This window comes from Xenopus laevis, chromosome 1L (genome assembly GCF_017654675.1).
Source record: "Xenopus laevis strain J_2021 chromosome 1L, Xenopus_laevis_v10.1, whole genome shotgun sequence".
In the NCBI taxonomy this organism is placed as follows: domain Eukaryota; kingdom Metazoa; phylum Chordata; class Amphibia; order Anura; family Pipidae; genus Xenopus; species Xenopus laevis.
Genome location: NC_054371.1, coordinates 12859638 through 12876624, shown reverse-complemented (window position 1 = coordinate 12876624; position 16987 = coordinate 12859638). Strand labels below are relative to the sequence as shown.

The following is a 16987-nucleotide window of genomic DNA, read 5'->3' as shown; positions in this document are numbered from 1 at the left end:
TCATTAGTCCTATAGTTGTAAAGAATAGTGTATAGCAGTGCCGAGTATCATGCAAACAAATCTTTAATGGAAAACACGTTAGTAGAAATAACAGAACAATCCTACAAACTGTGCCACGTCTCTAGTTCTCATGGCGGCGGAGGGGTGAAATACAGAGTATTAGGTCAGATATTAGTTGCACCACCAGCACCCACTGTCCACAATGTCCCACCAGAAGAGAACTCTCCCAACCAACAAACACTACAACTGTTTCATCTGCCGTTAAAAGGTATAACGGAACCTTTTATTGTGTCCTTTAGATTAGCGCCTGGGCAGGGAACCAGAAGAATTGCGCCTGCTCTTGTCATAGAGGCAGCCTTTTTCATCATTGAAGGGGCAATACCTGAGAGTGTGGGAGAGGTCCCCTGTCGCCCCACACAAGGGGCAGGTGTATTTCCAAAGGACGGGGCAGATGACTGAGCCATTGGCATTCCTCAAAGTGTGGGAGGTGAACACTCTGCTGGACTCCCCGTTGTGTTTGCAGAAGATGCAGAACTTCCCAGTTGCACCTTGTTCTTTAACGCTGCTCTGCGTGTCTGGGTTGTTCAGCTTGTCACCTGCATTGCTGCCCTCTCCATGTGGATTGGCATTAGAAGCACAACGGGTGCTGGGTGATGGTGGCTCAGGGGTACCAGTCTCAATCTTATTTGCCCTTTGCTGGACTTGGAGGCAGGTGTCCTTTACAGCTTGAGTCTTATGAGCAGGACGATTGTTAAAGTTTCCATCCAGTTTGGGTTCAAGGAGGATCTGGAAGGTTTTGTCCTCCTCAACCTGAATATCACTTGCAGGAACCTTAAAGCAGTTTGTAGTTGCAGTTGGTTTAGGGCTGCAATTCCCCTTTTTATTGTCCATCTTCTGGATGAAGAAACTGGTGGCCTCCTCCTGTGGACAGTAAAGCCTAGGAACATCAGTGGGCTTTCTGGCTAAGAGAAGCTGTGCGGTGGCATTTCCACTCTGATTTGGCACCTCCATGACTGGCAAGCTGGCACTCTCTTCCCCCGCAGTGTTAAACAGAGACACTTGTTGCTGTCCGTGTATTCTCCTCTCTCGTGCCATTGTCTGCACTAGCGCCCCCAGCTGGAGGTAGTCTTTCCAGGGCTCAAACGCCATGCTGCTGCCGTAGGGAATGAGTTCTCTTGCTAACAACAACTTCTTGTCTAATAGCTTTAGATATTGGGGGAAGTGTATTACATATAGGTGTCTGCCCCTCCCAAGCCTTATCCCCCCGACCTTACAAATTACATATGCATGACCTGGGTCAACCAATAAGATTTCTTCTCAAGACAAGGACTTTTTATTCTTTTCCAGCAGTAATGGGGTTACAAATATATTTGTATCAATTTGAGACTTACAACTTGGTCTGCGGTGCCAGAGCACTGATGAGAGTCTGCAGGAGCATTTAACCCTTTAGTTAGTGGGAGGGGTCAGGTCCAGATTGGGCTTCAAAGTAGGCCTTGGCGGCATCAGCTCAATTAATAGTTTTTGTCTATGGCATCTTACAGCAGACCCTCTGGCATTTGCCTGAATCCACAAATTGTCATTCTGGGTCTGGCATGAGCTCTTAACCCTCTGTGCACCAAGCCCTGCAGGAAAATATATTGGTTAACAAGAAGTAATTTCTTTCTATGGAATAATGTACCCCAGCATAAATTATAAGGATATTAGAAGTCACTGAGGGGGTTCTGTGAGCAGATTCCAACTAAATGCGGATATGTCGGGCTACTTCTGGGCTCATTGTAGAGTAAATGGGATCAGCCGCTAGTTGAATTAGGAGGAGCCCGGAAGGGGCCACACAGAAGACACTGCTGGAGAATCTTGTCTGTTGCAAACTTGATGGGACATCGAACGTCCTGATGATCCCCCACTCTGAGAATGTTTCCTTTCTAACTGGGAGATGGTGCCATAGAGATGGACTCTGTATATTTAGTCTAGAATACGGTCGGTCTCCTTGAAGAACATTGTGTGTGTAATATGTAAAATAGTGAACTTTACAAAGAGTGAACAGGCAGCAGACTAGGCAATATCAGGAACAGGCAGGGTCAATAACAGATCAGGAATACAAGAAAGTAGCACCCAGGTACAAAGAATAGACCTTTACATTGGGCAAGGTACAATTGGTTCCTGTGGGCCACTGGAACCCTAGGTTTATCAGGAGACCTATAATAAAACTGTTGTTTAAGGTGGTCCACATGAACATCAGAGGCCAGGCCCCAGGACCTCTCCTCAGGACCGTAGCCCTTCCAATGTACCAAATACTGTACCCTACCTGGAGAAATACCCAACCTTTCCACCAAATACTCTGGCTGATCCTGGACAGAGACTGGGGGTGGAGGAGAAGACTGTCTAGCAGTTTTGACAGGCTTTTTTCCTCCTGAATTTTAAACTCAGGAGGAAGTTCCAGTCGAACAGTACTAGGGTTGATGACACAGAGAAGGGACCAATAAACTAAGGCCCTAACTTGGCAGAATGGACTTTTAAAGGAGTATTCTTGGAAAATAACAAAAGCTCATCCCCAACCTGGTACTCAGGAGATTCCTTACTATGTCTGTCAGAAGCCATTTTTTCATTGGCTAATGAATTTTGAACACTACGCCAAATCATAGAGTTGGTCAACCAAAGAATTCACAGCAGGAACCTCAGAGGACTGTTCTGAAAAGGAAAAGACTCTGGGATTATAACCAAGAATGGCGATTTCCTACTCGCGAGTGGGTGGGAAGGGGAATGAGTGGGACATTTTACTAAAACTGTCCACTACCACGCAGATGACTGTGTTCCCTCTAGAGGGAGATAATTCCACAATGAAATCCATGGATATGTGGGTCCATGGCTTTTTGGGAATAGGAAGTGATTGTAGCAGCCCCTGAGGAAATGACCTGGAAGGTTTAGAATGCTGACAAACTGGGCAAGAATCAATGTAACTGCCAACATCATGCCTCAAGGTTGACCACCAGAGTGTGTGAGACAGCAGGGAACAAGTTTTAGTGCGGCCCGGATGTCAGACTATTTCAGAATCATAAGTTTCTAACAGAACTGGCTCAGGAAGGTCTTCTGGAACAAATAATTTGCCCGGAGGAGCATTATCCTGGACTTTAGACAAGGAGGAAGACAAATCTGGACTCAAGGCTGCCACAATAGAATCAAATTCTGATTCTTCTCTGAGACTGGAGACAAAACCTATAGAAACGGCATCTGCTTTAATGTTCTTTTCCCCGGGCCTGTATGTTATAACAAAACTAAAGCAGGTAAAAAACAGAGCCCATCTGGCTTGTCTGGGGTTTAGGCGCTTAGTGGACTCAATATACAGCAGATTTTTATGATCCATAAAGACTGTGACTACATGCTTAGCGCCCGCTAGAAGATGTCTCCATTCCTCGAAGGCCCATTTGATGGCCAGTAACTCCCTGTTACCAATATCTTAGTTCATCTCTGCAGAAGAGAATTTTTTTGAGTAGGATGAACCTTATTGGTAACAGGGTGCTGTTGAGACAAAATCGCCCTGCACCAGAAGCAGAAGCATCCACCTCCACCAGAAAATGAAGGGTAGAGTCTGGATGTTCAAGCACCGGGAGCTGAAATAAATGCCTCTTTTAAAACTTCAAAAGCCTTTATGGCTTCTCCCGGCCTAGTCTAGTAAGGGCAGGGATTGGAGCCACTAATGTAGAGAAGTTTTTAATAAATTGCCTATAATAATTAGCGAATCCTAGAAACCGCTGAATGGTACGTAATGACAGGGGTTGTGCCCAATCTAGAATGGCCTGGGCCTTAGCTGGCTCCATCTCTAATCCCTTTTGGGACAAAATGTACCCTAAAATTTTTTGTGTAAAGGTGATTTTGCCTCAACCTAAGCAACATCTCCTGAACATGGGTACAGAGATCAGAAAGACTAGATTATAAAATATCAGAATATCGTCTAGATATACCACCACATACTGACCCAAAAGGTCAGAAAGATATAGTTAATGAGTTCCTTGAAAACAACGGGGGCATTGCATAAATCAAACAACATTACTAAATACTCATAGTGCCCGTCCCGGGAGTTCAGAGATTAAGGGAAGGGGATAACAATTTTTAACTGTAATTTTATTTAGTCCCCTTTAGACCTTATGAAGCCTCTCTCCAGGTTCTCTTTTATATATTCCGCCATAGCCTTGGTTTCTGGTAGAGAAAGGGGATAAGTTCTACCTTTAGGAGGAGAAGAACTTGGCACTAAATCAATGGCACAATCATAAGGCCTATGAGGGGGAAGGGTCTCGGCCGCTATTTTCGAGAAGACATCAGTAAAAAGACAAGTAAACAGCAATGAACCCCTCCAGAGAAGTAGTAGCGATAGTATGAGGGGATACAAAACATGAGGATGCACAAGCCTTACTCCATTGTAGGATTTAGGTAGAGAGCCAATCAACCAGGGGGTTGAGCTTTCACAACCAGGGTAGGCATAGAATTACTGGAGTTTGAGGACATTCAACAATATAAAGGCAATTTGTTTACAATGATTATTCAAAAATAGAGTGATTGGTTCAGACTTGCATGACACCAAGCCACACCCAAGGGTACTCCCACCGATAGCTACTAACCAAAGAGGCTGAACCAAGGATTTAATGGGTATACCATGTTTACAAACAAAGTTACCATCTACAAAATTCCCAGCTGCCCTTGAATCAAGGAAGGCAGTACTCTGGGTGCAGCCCTTATCCCAATTTAAGAAGACTGGGACCAAAATTTGAGAAGAAAATACTTGCTGGGTAGTAGAAATGGCATAACCCAGGCAGGACTCCCCAGACATGCGTAGGCTCTGCTGTTTCCCAGCCTCTTGGGACAGGTACTACAAAAATGCCCCCTTTCCCCACAGAAAAATACATAACCCATTAGGCTGCTCATGACCCCTCCCCTCAGAAAACAGCCCAATGACATGGGCTCCTCAGAGGGTCTAGGGGCAGATGGTGAAGGGTTAGGAGCCTGGTTGGGGAAAGTACTAGAGGAGGCAACTGAGGTTAACTCCTTTTGGCGTCTCTCCCTATGTCTTCTGTCTATTTGGATGGCCAGATGCATAAAGGGGTCTAAGAGGACGGGGTAGGGAAATTGACAAGACTATCTTTGATAGCCGTGGCTAAACCTACCCTAAACTGACTTCTTAAAGCCATGTTGTTCCAGCCCATCTCTACTGCCCTACGGCGGAACTCAGTACAATAATCCTCAACCCACCGCTTGATTTGCCTGAGGTTACGTATGGCTGCATCAGTAGAGGCGGCGTGGTTGGGTCATCATAGATAATGGCCATTGCCTTGAAGCAGGCGTCTAATGAGAGACAGGTTGGATCACTGGGTGACAGACTAAAGCTGTGGGTTCCCCTGCAGTAAAGTGATTATGAAATTAACTCTAGATTCTTCTGTAGAGATTGAGTGGGGTAAGAAGCCGAAGTGGACTTTACGGGCCTCCTGAAAGGCAAAGAATCTGCTGCGATCCCCAGAGAACCTTTCAGAAGTTTCGGTAACATCCATTTTGTGGCCCAATGTAACTTACGATTGGTATCCCAAACCCAGAACAATCCCCAAGGTCCCGGCACAGTCTTCCGCCTATAACAGCCATTATGTTTCGGGAGGAGCCCTCCGCTAATCGGGTGCCGTCAGGTCTTAGCGTGAGAGGACCAGGGAGAGAGTTCTGGGCAGGCAAGGTAATCACATGTGGTACAGGAACAGAGAACAAGAAGTCTAGTGAGGGACAGGCTGGGTCAAATAAACAGGAGAAGCAGTACAGATTCAGGTGACGTAAGGATAGTTGGGGTCACAGGCCGAGTCAAACACACCAAATAAGAAGTACAGAGCAGGATCCAAGAGAAAAGTCGTTATACAGGCTACGGTCAGGACAGGCAGCAGACTAGGCAATATCAGGAACAGGCAGGGTCAATAACAGATCAGGAATACAAGAAAAGAGCAAAGAATAGATCTTTACATTGGGCAAGGTACAATTGGAGCCTGTGGTGTCATCCGCGCTGCCGCTTTGAACCCCGGAAGCGAGTCGCTATCCTTTCAGAATGCACATCGGCACAAACAAGGAAGGACACAGCCGGCGCACCACCGCTAGACCACCAGGGTGAGTTCTTACAGATACTGTCATGGGAAAACATGTTGGTTTTTTTTCAAAACACATCAGTTAATAGTGCTGCTCCAGCAGAATTCTGCACTGAAATCCATTTCTCAAAAGAGCAAACAAATTTTTTTATATTCAATTTTGAAATCTGACATGGGGCTAGACATATTGTCAATTTCCCAGCTGCCCACAGTCATGTGACTTGTGCTCTGATAAACTTCAATCACTCTTTACTGCTGTACTGCAAGTTGGAGTGATATCACCCCCTCCCTTCCCTTTCCCCCCCAGCAGCCAAACAACAGAACAATGGGAAGGTAACCAGATAACAGCTCCCTAACACAAGATAACAGCTGCCTGGTAGATCTAAGAACAACACTCAATAGTAAAATCCAGGTCCCACTGAGACACATTCAGTTACATTGAGTAGGAGCAACAACAGCCTGCCAGAAAGCAGTTCCATCCTAAAGTGCTGGCTCTTTCTGAAATCACATGACCAGGCAAAATGACCTGAGATGCACCTACACACCAATATTACAACTAAATACACTTGCTGGTTCAGGAATGACATTTGATATTGTAGAGTGAATTACTTGCAGTATAAACAGTGTCATTTAGAAATAAAACCTACACCATAAAAATCATGACAGAATCCCTTTAAAAAAATCAAGGTATGTAAAAAAAAAAAAGTATTTTTTCATTTTTTAATTAGTGACACGTCAAAGTCTGACCTTTAGTTAAGTGACAGCTGGCAACATTGTTTGTTCCTCTGTGCCACGTGCTCCCCTCCCGACCCCAAAGAGTAACAATTCTAGTCCCGCAGCGTGTGACTGCCACATGGATGTGCAGGTGACACTGAATGTGAGGATTAACTCCCTGGTGGCCTTACTGTATTGTCCATGTAGATCGGGGGGGGGGGGGTTGTTAAGGGTAAGCAAGCAGCAGACAAGACAACAAACTTTTTTTTTTATTATTTGTTTTATCTTACTTTTGGATCAGGGGCCGCCATCAGATATCACAGGACCCTGTACAACTAAATTTTCTGGCCCCCCAGTCTCCGCAGGCCCGGATTTGTGGAAAGGCCACCTAGGCCCGGACCTAGGGCGGCAGGATTTTAGGGGGGCAGCATGCTGCCAAAACAACACCCACATTGGTTCAAAAACACTGGGGATGAGCTGGAGATTCAATCATTTTTTAAATTTCCCGTGCACCAATGCCCATTGCTCCTGTCCCCCTGGAGTGGACGGGGATACGAACGGTAATGGGCCTAGGGACGCCCACTATGAAAATCCGGCCCTGAGTCTCCGCCCACCCCAGTCACCAAGCCCCACCCCAAATCCTGCCCACTTCACCGTAAAAAGGCCACACAGACAATGCTAAAAACATTAACCCCCTCCACACACAAGTTTTAAAAAGCTATTGGTGGTCAGGAACCCATTATAAGTTAAAAAAACATCATTGGAAGTCAGAGCCCCACATAAATGTTTTTTTTAAAAAAAACATTGGTGGCCATGGCCCCCCGCCCCTTACAAGTTAAAAGGAAATATTGGTGGTCAGGGGCCCCACAGAATACTTCAAAAAATATTGGTGCCCAAGGGTCTGTAACAATACATTGGTGGCCAGGGGTTTAATAAAAAAAAAAAACCACACATTGGTGTTCAGTGGGCTCCTTTAGTGGCTTTGGGTCTTTTTTCATGGCTGAATCATCAGATATATAAGTAGAAACAATAGAATTCTACCTGTAACTGAAGATTCAGCAGTAACAATGGCCGATGTTCAGGTGCCTTCGAAGGTGCCCAATCAAAATTTTCCAGCCGGCCCGATCAATGAGCCGACTGATATCCAAGTCTTCTGCTGACAACTGTTGGCTTGTCTCCCACCATACACCCACTGAATCTGGTGAAAATTTGTTTCATACCATATTATCGTCTATGCGTCTATGGCCAACTTTACCGGGATGTAGCAAGCTACTCTTTCCCCATGGGAGGGTAATAGGATCTTAACAGGAACCTGTAATCAGGAAAGGCATAACCCTGAATAGAGAGCCCACAATTATGCAACTTCTAGAAGTGAACATAGACTCCAGATGAGAAGCCCAGAAATGAGAAGTTTACAAAGATAAGAATAATATAGACTATACTACAGAATGAGAGGTGTTGGCAAACTGAGGAAGAAGAGAGTCCAACGGTTTAACAGCTTGACACTCCCAAAAGAAAGAGATAGAAGGCACCCTTGCACATGGCGACCTCTAGGGCATACAATGAGGCATAGATCTAATTACATAGCAACCCTCTCTGTTCCAACAGAACACTGACCCCTAAAGAACAGGGGCAAGGGCCCAGGAGACCTACATGGAGCGAGAAGCACCTCTACAATGTAAGTATGGTTCTGTGTGTGGGGAAACAACTAACAAAGAAGAACACAGTGCCAACCTCCTTATCCAGTAAGAAGAAGCCAAACCAGAGCAACTAACCTTGTTGGATGGCAGAACACAACAACCTTATAAGAAAGGCATCCCTGGTTACCCATAAAGGTCTCCAGGTCCAAAACTAAATAACCTCAAGGTAATCACATGAGCCATGAAGACAGGCTATAACACCTAGGCAAGTGCTCACAATCGGACACACCAAAATCCATCCGTCTTCATCTTGCATGAGAACATATGTAGAGAAGATCAACCAAGCTGACCCTAGGACTGGTCTGACCATATGGACATTCCAGTAATTGCCAGAAGGCTGCTAACCTATCAGACTGAGTCAGATAAACTAAGGGTGGCCATACACGGGCAGATTAAAGCTGCCAATATCGGTCCTTTAGACTGATTTGGCAGCTTATCTTCCAGTGTGCGTGGGCTTCAAATGGGTCTCTCCGATCGATATAAGGCCAAAAATTGGCCAGATATGGATTGGGTAGGCTTGTTTTTTCCTGTGATCGATCTGCTAGTTCCTGCATCAGCTAGTTGATACAGTCCTAAGACCCATCGGCACCCCCTCCCCCTTAGTTACAAGCTGATCGTTTGGTCCTAGGGCCAATATCACCTTGCCATTGTTGGGCATATTGGGGAAAGATCCGCTCATTTGGAGACCTTGCCAAACAAGTGGATCTTATCATGTATGGCCACCTTAAGTGTGCGTGAAAACAACACTCAGCCAGGGTAAATGGGACAACCCATCACAGTACAACACAACATTTCATCAGACAAGCAATGGTCAGGACAGGCAATGGACTAAACAGGGTCAGATACAGGTAGGGTCAAGAAGAGAATAGAATACACAGAATCGCACACAGGAACTTACAATAAGGCCTTATGTTGGGCAAAATGACTTCATGTGCAGCATGGTCTGAATGAAAGTGAGTGTGCTCATACATCACACATCAAACCCAGAAGCGGTTCGCCTGGAGGAAGAAGACTGTAGGCGTCCTTGATACACCACCAGGTAACCTTACATTACCCCCATCTAGAGGGGGCCACTGGACCCCTAGTCTCATCAGGAAACCTATGAAACTGATGTACCAAATGATCAGCCCAAACATCAGAAGCAGGAACCCAAGATCTCTCCTCAAGACCATAACCCTCCCAATGCACCAAATACTGACATATGTGAATCAGCCATTTTCTGCACCAAATACTTACTACTGACTTTCAACAGACACTGGAGGAGGAGGAGGAGACTGATGAACAACTTTATAGGTTTTAACAAAGAAACATAAAATAAATTAGAAATCTTAAGCTCAGGGGGAAGTTCTAAACGGACAGTACTGGGATTGAGGATCTCAGATATTGGGAAAGGACCCATGAATTTCGGTCTTAACTTGACAGAAGGGACTTTCAAAGGAATATTTTTGGAGGATAACCAGACCTTATCACCAAACCTGATACTCAGGAGACCCTGCAATGCCTGTACGAGGCTTTCTTCTGGCCAGCTACCGCTGAGGATAATGAATTTGGAACCCCTTGCAAAATCTTAGCAAGTTGATCCACCAAAGAATTTACAGCGGGCACATCAGAGGATAGACCTGAGGATTATAGCCCAAATCTGGGGATCTCCCTGTATTAAATTTGTGACAAAATTCACCCTTGACTCCTCTGTGGGGAAGGAGTAGGGTAAAAACCCAAAGTGAAGCTTGGAAGCTTCCTAAAAAAGTGAAAAACCTGCTTCGGTCTCCACTGAACCTTTCAGGGAAAAGGAGCTTGGGCCCCACCATAGAGTTGACAGATGCAGCTGAAGGTCTGCCTGACAAAGCTGAATCAGACAAGGGAGCAATGAGTTGCTGCTGGATGGAGTCTCGTCTTACTGACAGTGTCTGCAGGCACTGGACAATCTGGTCCTGCTTGGACTCTTGCTCTGCGAGACACCTTCAGCGTCCATGTCTGGCCCAACATACTGTTATGATTGGTATCAGTGTCTAGCGGCCCCCCAGCCCGGTGACCTGCGCCCATTAGGGCTACTGGTTCCAGGTGAGCAACAGCCAAAGGGCATCACACTGCAGAACAGAATAGGAACACATGGTCTGTCAGCCCACTTGCCTAAATTAGAAGAACTCTGCAAAGTTCAGGTCAGTTTAGGATCCCATTAACTGCCAGGCCAGTTAGTTGTATCCATTTGGGCTACTAACTTCAAGTGACAAATGGCTACACTGCTGAATAGGAACACAACTTATCTGCTGCTCATTATGCCAGGCTCTAATCAGGCCCCTAAAAACCGCCATATTGCCGGACACCAGGTTCACAAGACAGACTGACAGGCCTCACAAGCTTGCTGGGAACAGCAGCACTTACCTGAGGCTTCTGAAACAGCAGCACTTACCTGAGGCTTCTGGAACAGCAGCACTTACCTGAGGCTTCTGGAACAGCAGCACTTACCTGAGGCTTCTGGAACAGCAGCACTTACCTGAGGCTTCTGGAACAGCAGCACTTACCTGAGGCTTCTGGAACAGCAGCACTTACCTGAGGCTTCTGGAACAGCAGCACTTACCTGAGGCTTCTGGAACAGCAGCACTTACCTGAGGCTCCTGGAACAGCAGCACTTACCTGAGGCTTCTGGAACAGCATACTGGGCTGCTGAGTTAGAGAGTGGACAAGACCACCTCCATTTCCTATTGCTGGGAGTAGGACAGGAATCACCTGATTATACTGAGCTGGGAGTTAAACAGTCGCAGTAATCACCTGATCATACTGTACAGGTAAGTAACCAAATGCACCTGCTGAGGTTACACTGAGGCAAATTAGCTGATTGGTGCTGGTGCCTCCTGCAAGGGCCCAAGTCTGCAGTCAGTTCTGGCTGAAAGGCTATAGAGAGACCTCTTATTTATTTAGTACCTTAGGAACGTTTGTTGAAGAGGGAGCTGGCCATGAACCTTTGCTTCAATGAATAAATATATATATATATATATCGCATGCACTGGGAATAAACAAATGTATCAGGAGGCCGTAACTCAGGCCCCTAACTAATTATACTTAATTAGTGACTGACCAAAAATGAACTGCCACCTCCCTTGCCTATCCATCAAAATAAAATGGGGTGAAGGACAAGATACACCACTGCTACTGGACACCTTTTGGGCAGACCTGGAGGGCACACGGATGGGGGGACAAGCACTTGACAGAAATACATGAAGGCAACTGAAACACAGTCAGACATAGGATCAACTTTGCACCCCAGTGACCTACCTGCTCCACAAGCTGAAGCCCAGAGACTCCGAGATATGAGCTAATGTGCTGGGGTCCCATGAACCAAAACCCCTGTCCCATGAATACCTTATGGGCAGGCCCAATGCTTTCTCACATTTAACAAGAAAAGTTTTGCTTCCAATGGGAGCAGAAGGAAAAAAATGCCAGTAGATGGGTGTGGTTGGCCTTTTAAAGGTTTGGGGAGGGTCATTCTGATGGGAGGAGGGGGAGGGACTATACTAGTAAGTACTGACATGGAGTTCGGCAAGGGAAAGTACTTTCCAAAAATATTTGCCATTTTGTGGTCTTTGTGCTTTTAGGGGAGTCTTTATGCAGATGGGTGCTTGGTTTGAGAAAGCTGAATTGGCAGCTGAGAAAATTGATCAGCAATATTTAACCATTCTGGATTCACCAGATTGTCTACTATATGTGGGATAATAGTCTCTGGGAAGGGAGTGTGACTGTGGGATAGCAGGTATAGTAGGGAGAGATGGTGCCTATAGTAACAGTGGATAATAGTCTCTGGGAAGGGAGTGTGACTGTGGGATAGCAGGTATAGTAGGGAGAGATGGTGTCTATAGTAACAGTGGATAATAGTCTCTGGGAAGGGAGTGTGACTGTGGGATAGCAGGTATAGTAGGGAGAGACGGTGTCTATAGTAACAGTGGATAATAGTCTCTGGGAAGGGAGTGTGACTGTGGGATAGCAGGTATAGTAGGGAGAGATGTGTCTATAGTAACAGTGGGATAATAGTCTCTGGGAAGCGAGTGTGACTGTGGGATAGCAGGTATAGTAGGGAGAGATGGTGCCTATAGTAACAGTGGATAATAGTCTCTGGGAAGGGAGTGTGACTGTGGGATAGCAGGTATAGTAGGGAGAGATGGTGCCTATAGTAACAGTGGATAATAGACTTTAGGAAGGGTTAAATGCTCCTGCAGACTCTCATCAGTGCTCTGGCACCACAGACTAAGCTGTAAGTGTCAAATTGATACAAATATATTTGTAACCCCATCACTGCTAGAAAAGAATAAAAGTTCTTGCCTTTAGCAGAAATCTTATTAGTTGACCCAGGTCCTGTATTTATGGTTCATAAAGGTCAGGGGGATAAGTATTGGGAGGGGCAGACACCTATATGTAATACACTTCCCCCAATATCTAAAGCTATTAGACAAGAAGTTGTTGTTAGCAAGAGAACTCATTCCCTACGGCAGCAGCATGGCGTTTGAGCCCTGGAAAGACTACCTCCAGCTGGGGGCGCTAGTGCAGACAATGGCACGAGAGAGGAGAATACACGGACAGCAACAAGTGTCTCTGTTTAACACTGCGGGGGAAGAGAGTGCCAGCCTGCCAGCCATGGAGGTGCCAAATCAGAGTGGAAATGCCACCGCACAGCTTCTCTTAGCCAGAAAGCCCACTGATGTTCCTAGGCTTTACTGTCCACAGGAGGAGGCCACCAGTTTCTTCATCCAGAAGATGGACAATAAAAAGGGGAATTGCAGCCCTAAACCAACTGCAACTACAAACTGCTTTAAGGTTCCTGCAAGTGATATTCAGGTTGAGGAGGACAAAACCTTCCAGATCCTCCTTGAACCCAAACTGGATGGAAACTTTAACAATCGTCCTGCTCATGAGACTCAAGCTGTAAAGGACACCTGCCTCCAAGTCCAGCAAAGGGCAAATAAGATTGAGACTGGTACCCCTGAGCCACCTTCACCCAGCACCCGTTGTGCTGCTAATGCCAATCCACATGGAGAGGGCAGCAATGCAGGTGACAAGCTGAACAACCCAGACACGCAGAGCAGCGTTAAAGAACAAGGTGCAACTGGGAAGTTCTGCATCTTCTGCAAACACAACGGGGAGTCCAGCAGAGTGTTCACCTCCCACACTTTGAGGAATGCCAATGGCTCAGTCATCTGCCCCGTCCTGTACAACAAGAGCAGGCGCAATTCTTCTGCCCAGGCGCTAATTTAAAGGACACAGTAAAAGATACCGTTATACCCCGTGTTCTTCAGCTGCAGATGAACCAGTTATAGTGTTTGTTGGTTGGGAGAGTTCTCTTATGGTGGGACATTGTGGACAGTGGGTGCTGGTGGTGCAACTAATATCTGACCTAATACTCTGTATTTCACCCCTCCGCCGCCATGAGAACTAGAGACGTGGCACAGTTTGTAGGATTGTTCTGTTATTTCTACTAACGTGTTTTCCATTAAAGATTTGTTTGCATGATACTCGGCACTGCTATACACTGTTCTTTACAACTATAGGACTAATGAATGTGCCAACTGGGACGCGCCACTTACTCACAGGTACAGTATTACTAAATACATACAACTGTGGGGCGGCATTTAGCTTGGCACGTCTACCCCTGGTGCATTTCAGACCAAAGACCAAACCCGCTGTGATACAGGCGCATTTCTGCCCATTTTGTGCCCATTGTGGTGGATTCAGACATTTCCCACATCCACGTGTCTCACGTACATAATGTGCAGCACAGAAATGAAGGATTTGGGTGCTGCAGACTTTGAAATTTGGGGCTAGAAATGCCCAGCTTGATGCAGCAATAGCCCTTGCCCATTGGGGGGCTTAGTGGTAAGTTCTCTGCACAAGGAGGAGTAACATTGGGGAACATTTGGGAAGGGGCTTATCAGGAGGGTCCTGTTTCTCTCCATCCTCTGCTGCCCCTCCTGATAAGCTCTTTCCCAAATTTACCCCAATCTTACTCGTACCCCAGCACTGATAATCTTCATCAGCCACTGCCTGTCTGTAAGCAGGACCAGCAGAAGCAGCTGACAGTTAGGAGTCCTGTCCAGGGTCTGGATGGTCACAAAAAGGCAGAGCAACAGTAGGTCCAGGTATGAGAGGGGCACTTGGAGGAAAGCAGCTGTTCCACATATTGCTGAATGAAAGAATGTGTTGCTGCAACTCCAAGCTTGGGGAATTTACATTTGGTCCAGATGGGAGACGGACGGGAGACGGCGTGGGTGGGAGATGGGCTGGAGAATGGGTGGGAGATGGGTGGGATACACAGTCACTTCCACCAGTGCAGTAGGTACAGTGGACTTTGCACATATGGAAATAAATTTAGAGTGCGAGGGGAGGGTAAGAGAAAAGTAATCCTATTTATTGCAGGGACTTGAAAGACAACAGGAACATTCATTTAATCCTGCACATGGGAACTGGTGCGTCAGGTAGAAGTTACTTCCTCAGCTGAACACGTTGGTTCCCTCTGCAGTAGCAGAGCAGGAAGTGTGCCTGGAAAATACAGTCCAGAAACAAATTAAGTGCTGAACTTATTCTATTGCACACATTTTATTGGGGGCGCATAATATCCTTGTGGCTCTTACACCCATCACTTCAGCAAGCTGGGTGAGGGAGCTTAAAGGATAAGAACCTTATAAATAAATGGGGAGGGGCTATTCTAAGCACTTTTGCAATGTACATTCATTATTTATTCATTTTAATTCCAAGATATTAAGGGATACATGTACTGTTAATATGAATAAATTTTGTTACAACAGCGCCACCTGCTGGTCAGTTTCCAGTTAACTTTCATTTAACTTTTTGTATGTTATAGAATGGCCAGTTCTAAGCAACTTTACAATTGGTCAACCTTTCAAATGGGGGTCACTGATCCCATCTAAAAACAAATGCTCTGTAAAACTACAAGTGTATTGTTATTGTTACTTTTTATTACTCATCTTTCTATTCAGGGCCTTGCCTTTTCATATTCCAGTCTCTTATTCAAAACCGTGCAAGGTTACTAGGGTAATTTTTACCCTAGCAACCAGATTACTGTAATAGCAATCTGGAGAACTGCTGAATAAAACGCTAAATAACTCAAAAACCACCAATAATAAAAAATAAAAACCAATTGCAAATTGTCTCCGAATATTACTGTCTATATATCGTAGTAAAAGTTAATTTAAAGGCGAAAAGCCCCTTAAAGGAAATTGTCAGGAGAAAGAAAGAGGCTGCTCTGATGTTCTTCTGCTTAGAAATAAAATTATAAACCTTTCTCACATCTTTCCTAAGCAGAAGAACATCAGAGCAGCCTCTTTCTTTCTCCTGACAACTTCCTTGACTACTTGCTGGTCAGACTGGTGGGAAACTGACCAGCAGGTGGCGCTGTTGTAACAAAATTCATTCATATTAACAGTACATGTATCCCTTAATATCTTGGAATTAAAAAACAATACATAATGAATGTACATTGCAAAAGTGCTTAGAATAGCCCCCTCATCAATTTTACATTCACTTATTTTATGGTTTTCTTATCCTTTAAGATCATTCCATGCAGTTACGCCGTATCTCCCCATGTAACGTGTTTTACATCCAGCCTTCCCCATTCCTCTCAATTAAGAAACGTTTTGGAAAACTTTATCTCCCATGGGTGACAAAGCGATGTGGGTGATATTGCCCTAAAGGAACAAACACAATGTTTATTTGTGCCGGGAACACGTGGGACATCCATTCCTTGGACTGTTACAGTTTATATAAATCGAACTTACTCTTTATAAACATTAACAATAAAATAATAATAAATGAATAAATAATTTGAACAGAAGAGCTCCAGGCTTCCTGTTGCACAGCTCCCAGCCTCCCACGGTGTCAAGGTAAGTTGTAGTTCAGCACCAAGTGATGCTATAGTAGAAGGTCCCTCCCTGTTGCCCGGTTCCCTATCACTATAGAGATAAATAATAGATACTGTATTGTGTAACGTTTTAGAACTACAACTCCCAGAATTCTCTGCAGCTGTTGGGGAGACCCAGTTTGCACAAGAGCCGGTGGGTGACGGAGAGACTTTGCTGCAGTCAGAAGCAGAGAACACGCAGGGGTTAACACGGCTTTCTATAGAAATTACATTTACACATAACTAGAAATAACCCAGTAATAATATGAAATGAAAGTTTATTGGGAGGTTGCGTAGAGTTTTTGGGTACAGTTTCCCTTTAATAACAAATAAGGGTTGCCCTGGGTGTTTATGAGCTGATGTTGATCCCCTAGAGACTATTCTCCAGATTGTGACGTCATGATAAAATAAATAGATATTTTGGAGACCAGGTTATGACTGGGGGGAGAGAATTAAAAAATACTGAAAATATTGCCTATGAATAAAGACCCTTTTAAAAGCTGTGTGTGTGATACTGATCTCTCTGAGCCCTCTCACAGCCATTAGCCCACATGGACTTTTCT

General features: G+C 45.2%; 2 protein-coding genes across 2 annotated transcripts; one reads left to right on the top strand and one right to left on the bottom strand.

Annotated features, from left to right (window-relative positions):
* Positions 1-269: 269 nt before the first annotated feature.
* LOC108696259 lies at positions 270-1312 on the bottom strand. Its single transcript, XM_018225462.2, has one exon. The coding sequence runs from the start codon at positions 1147-1149 to the stop codon at positions 301-303; it is 849 nt and encodes a 282-aa protein (XP_018080951.1). The 5' UTR covers positions 1150-1312; the 3' UTR covers positions 270-300.
* Positions 1313-12878: 11566 nt separating this feature from the next.
* On the top strand, positions 12879-13960 carry LOC108696265. Its single transcript, XM_018225475.2, has one exon. It carries the CDS (start codon positions 13010-13012, stop codon positions 13763-13765), a length of 756 nt encoding a protein of 251 aa, XP_018080964.1. The 5' UTR covers positions 12879-13009; the 3' UTR covers positions 13766-13960.
* Positions 13961-16987: the final 3027 nt, after the last annotated feature.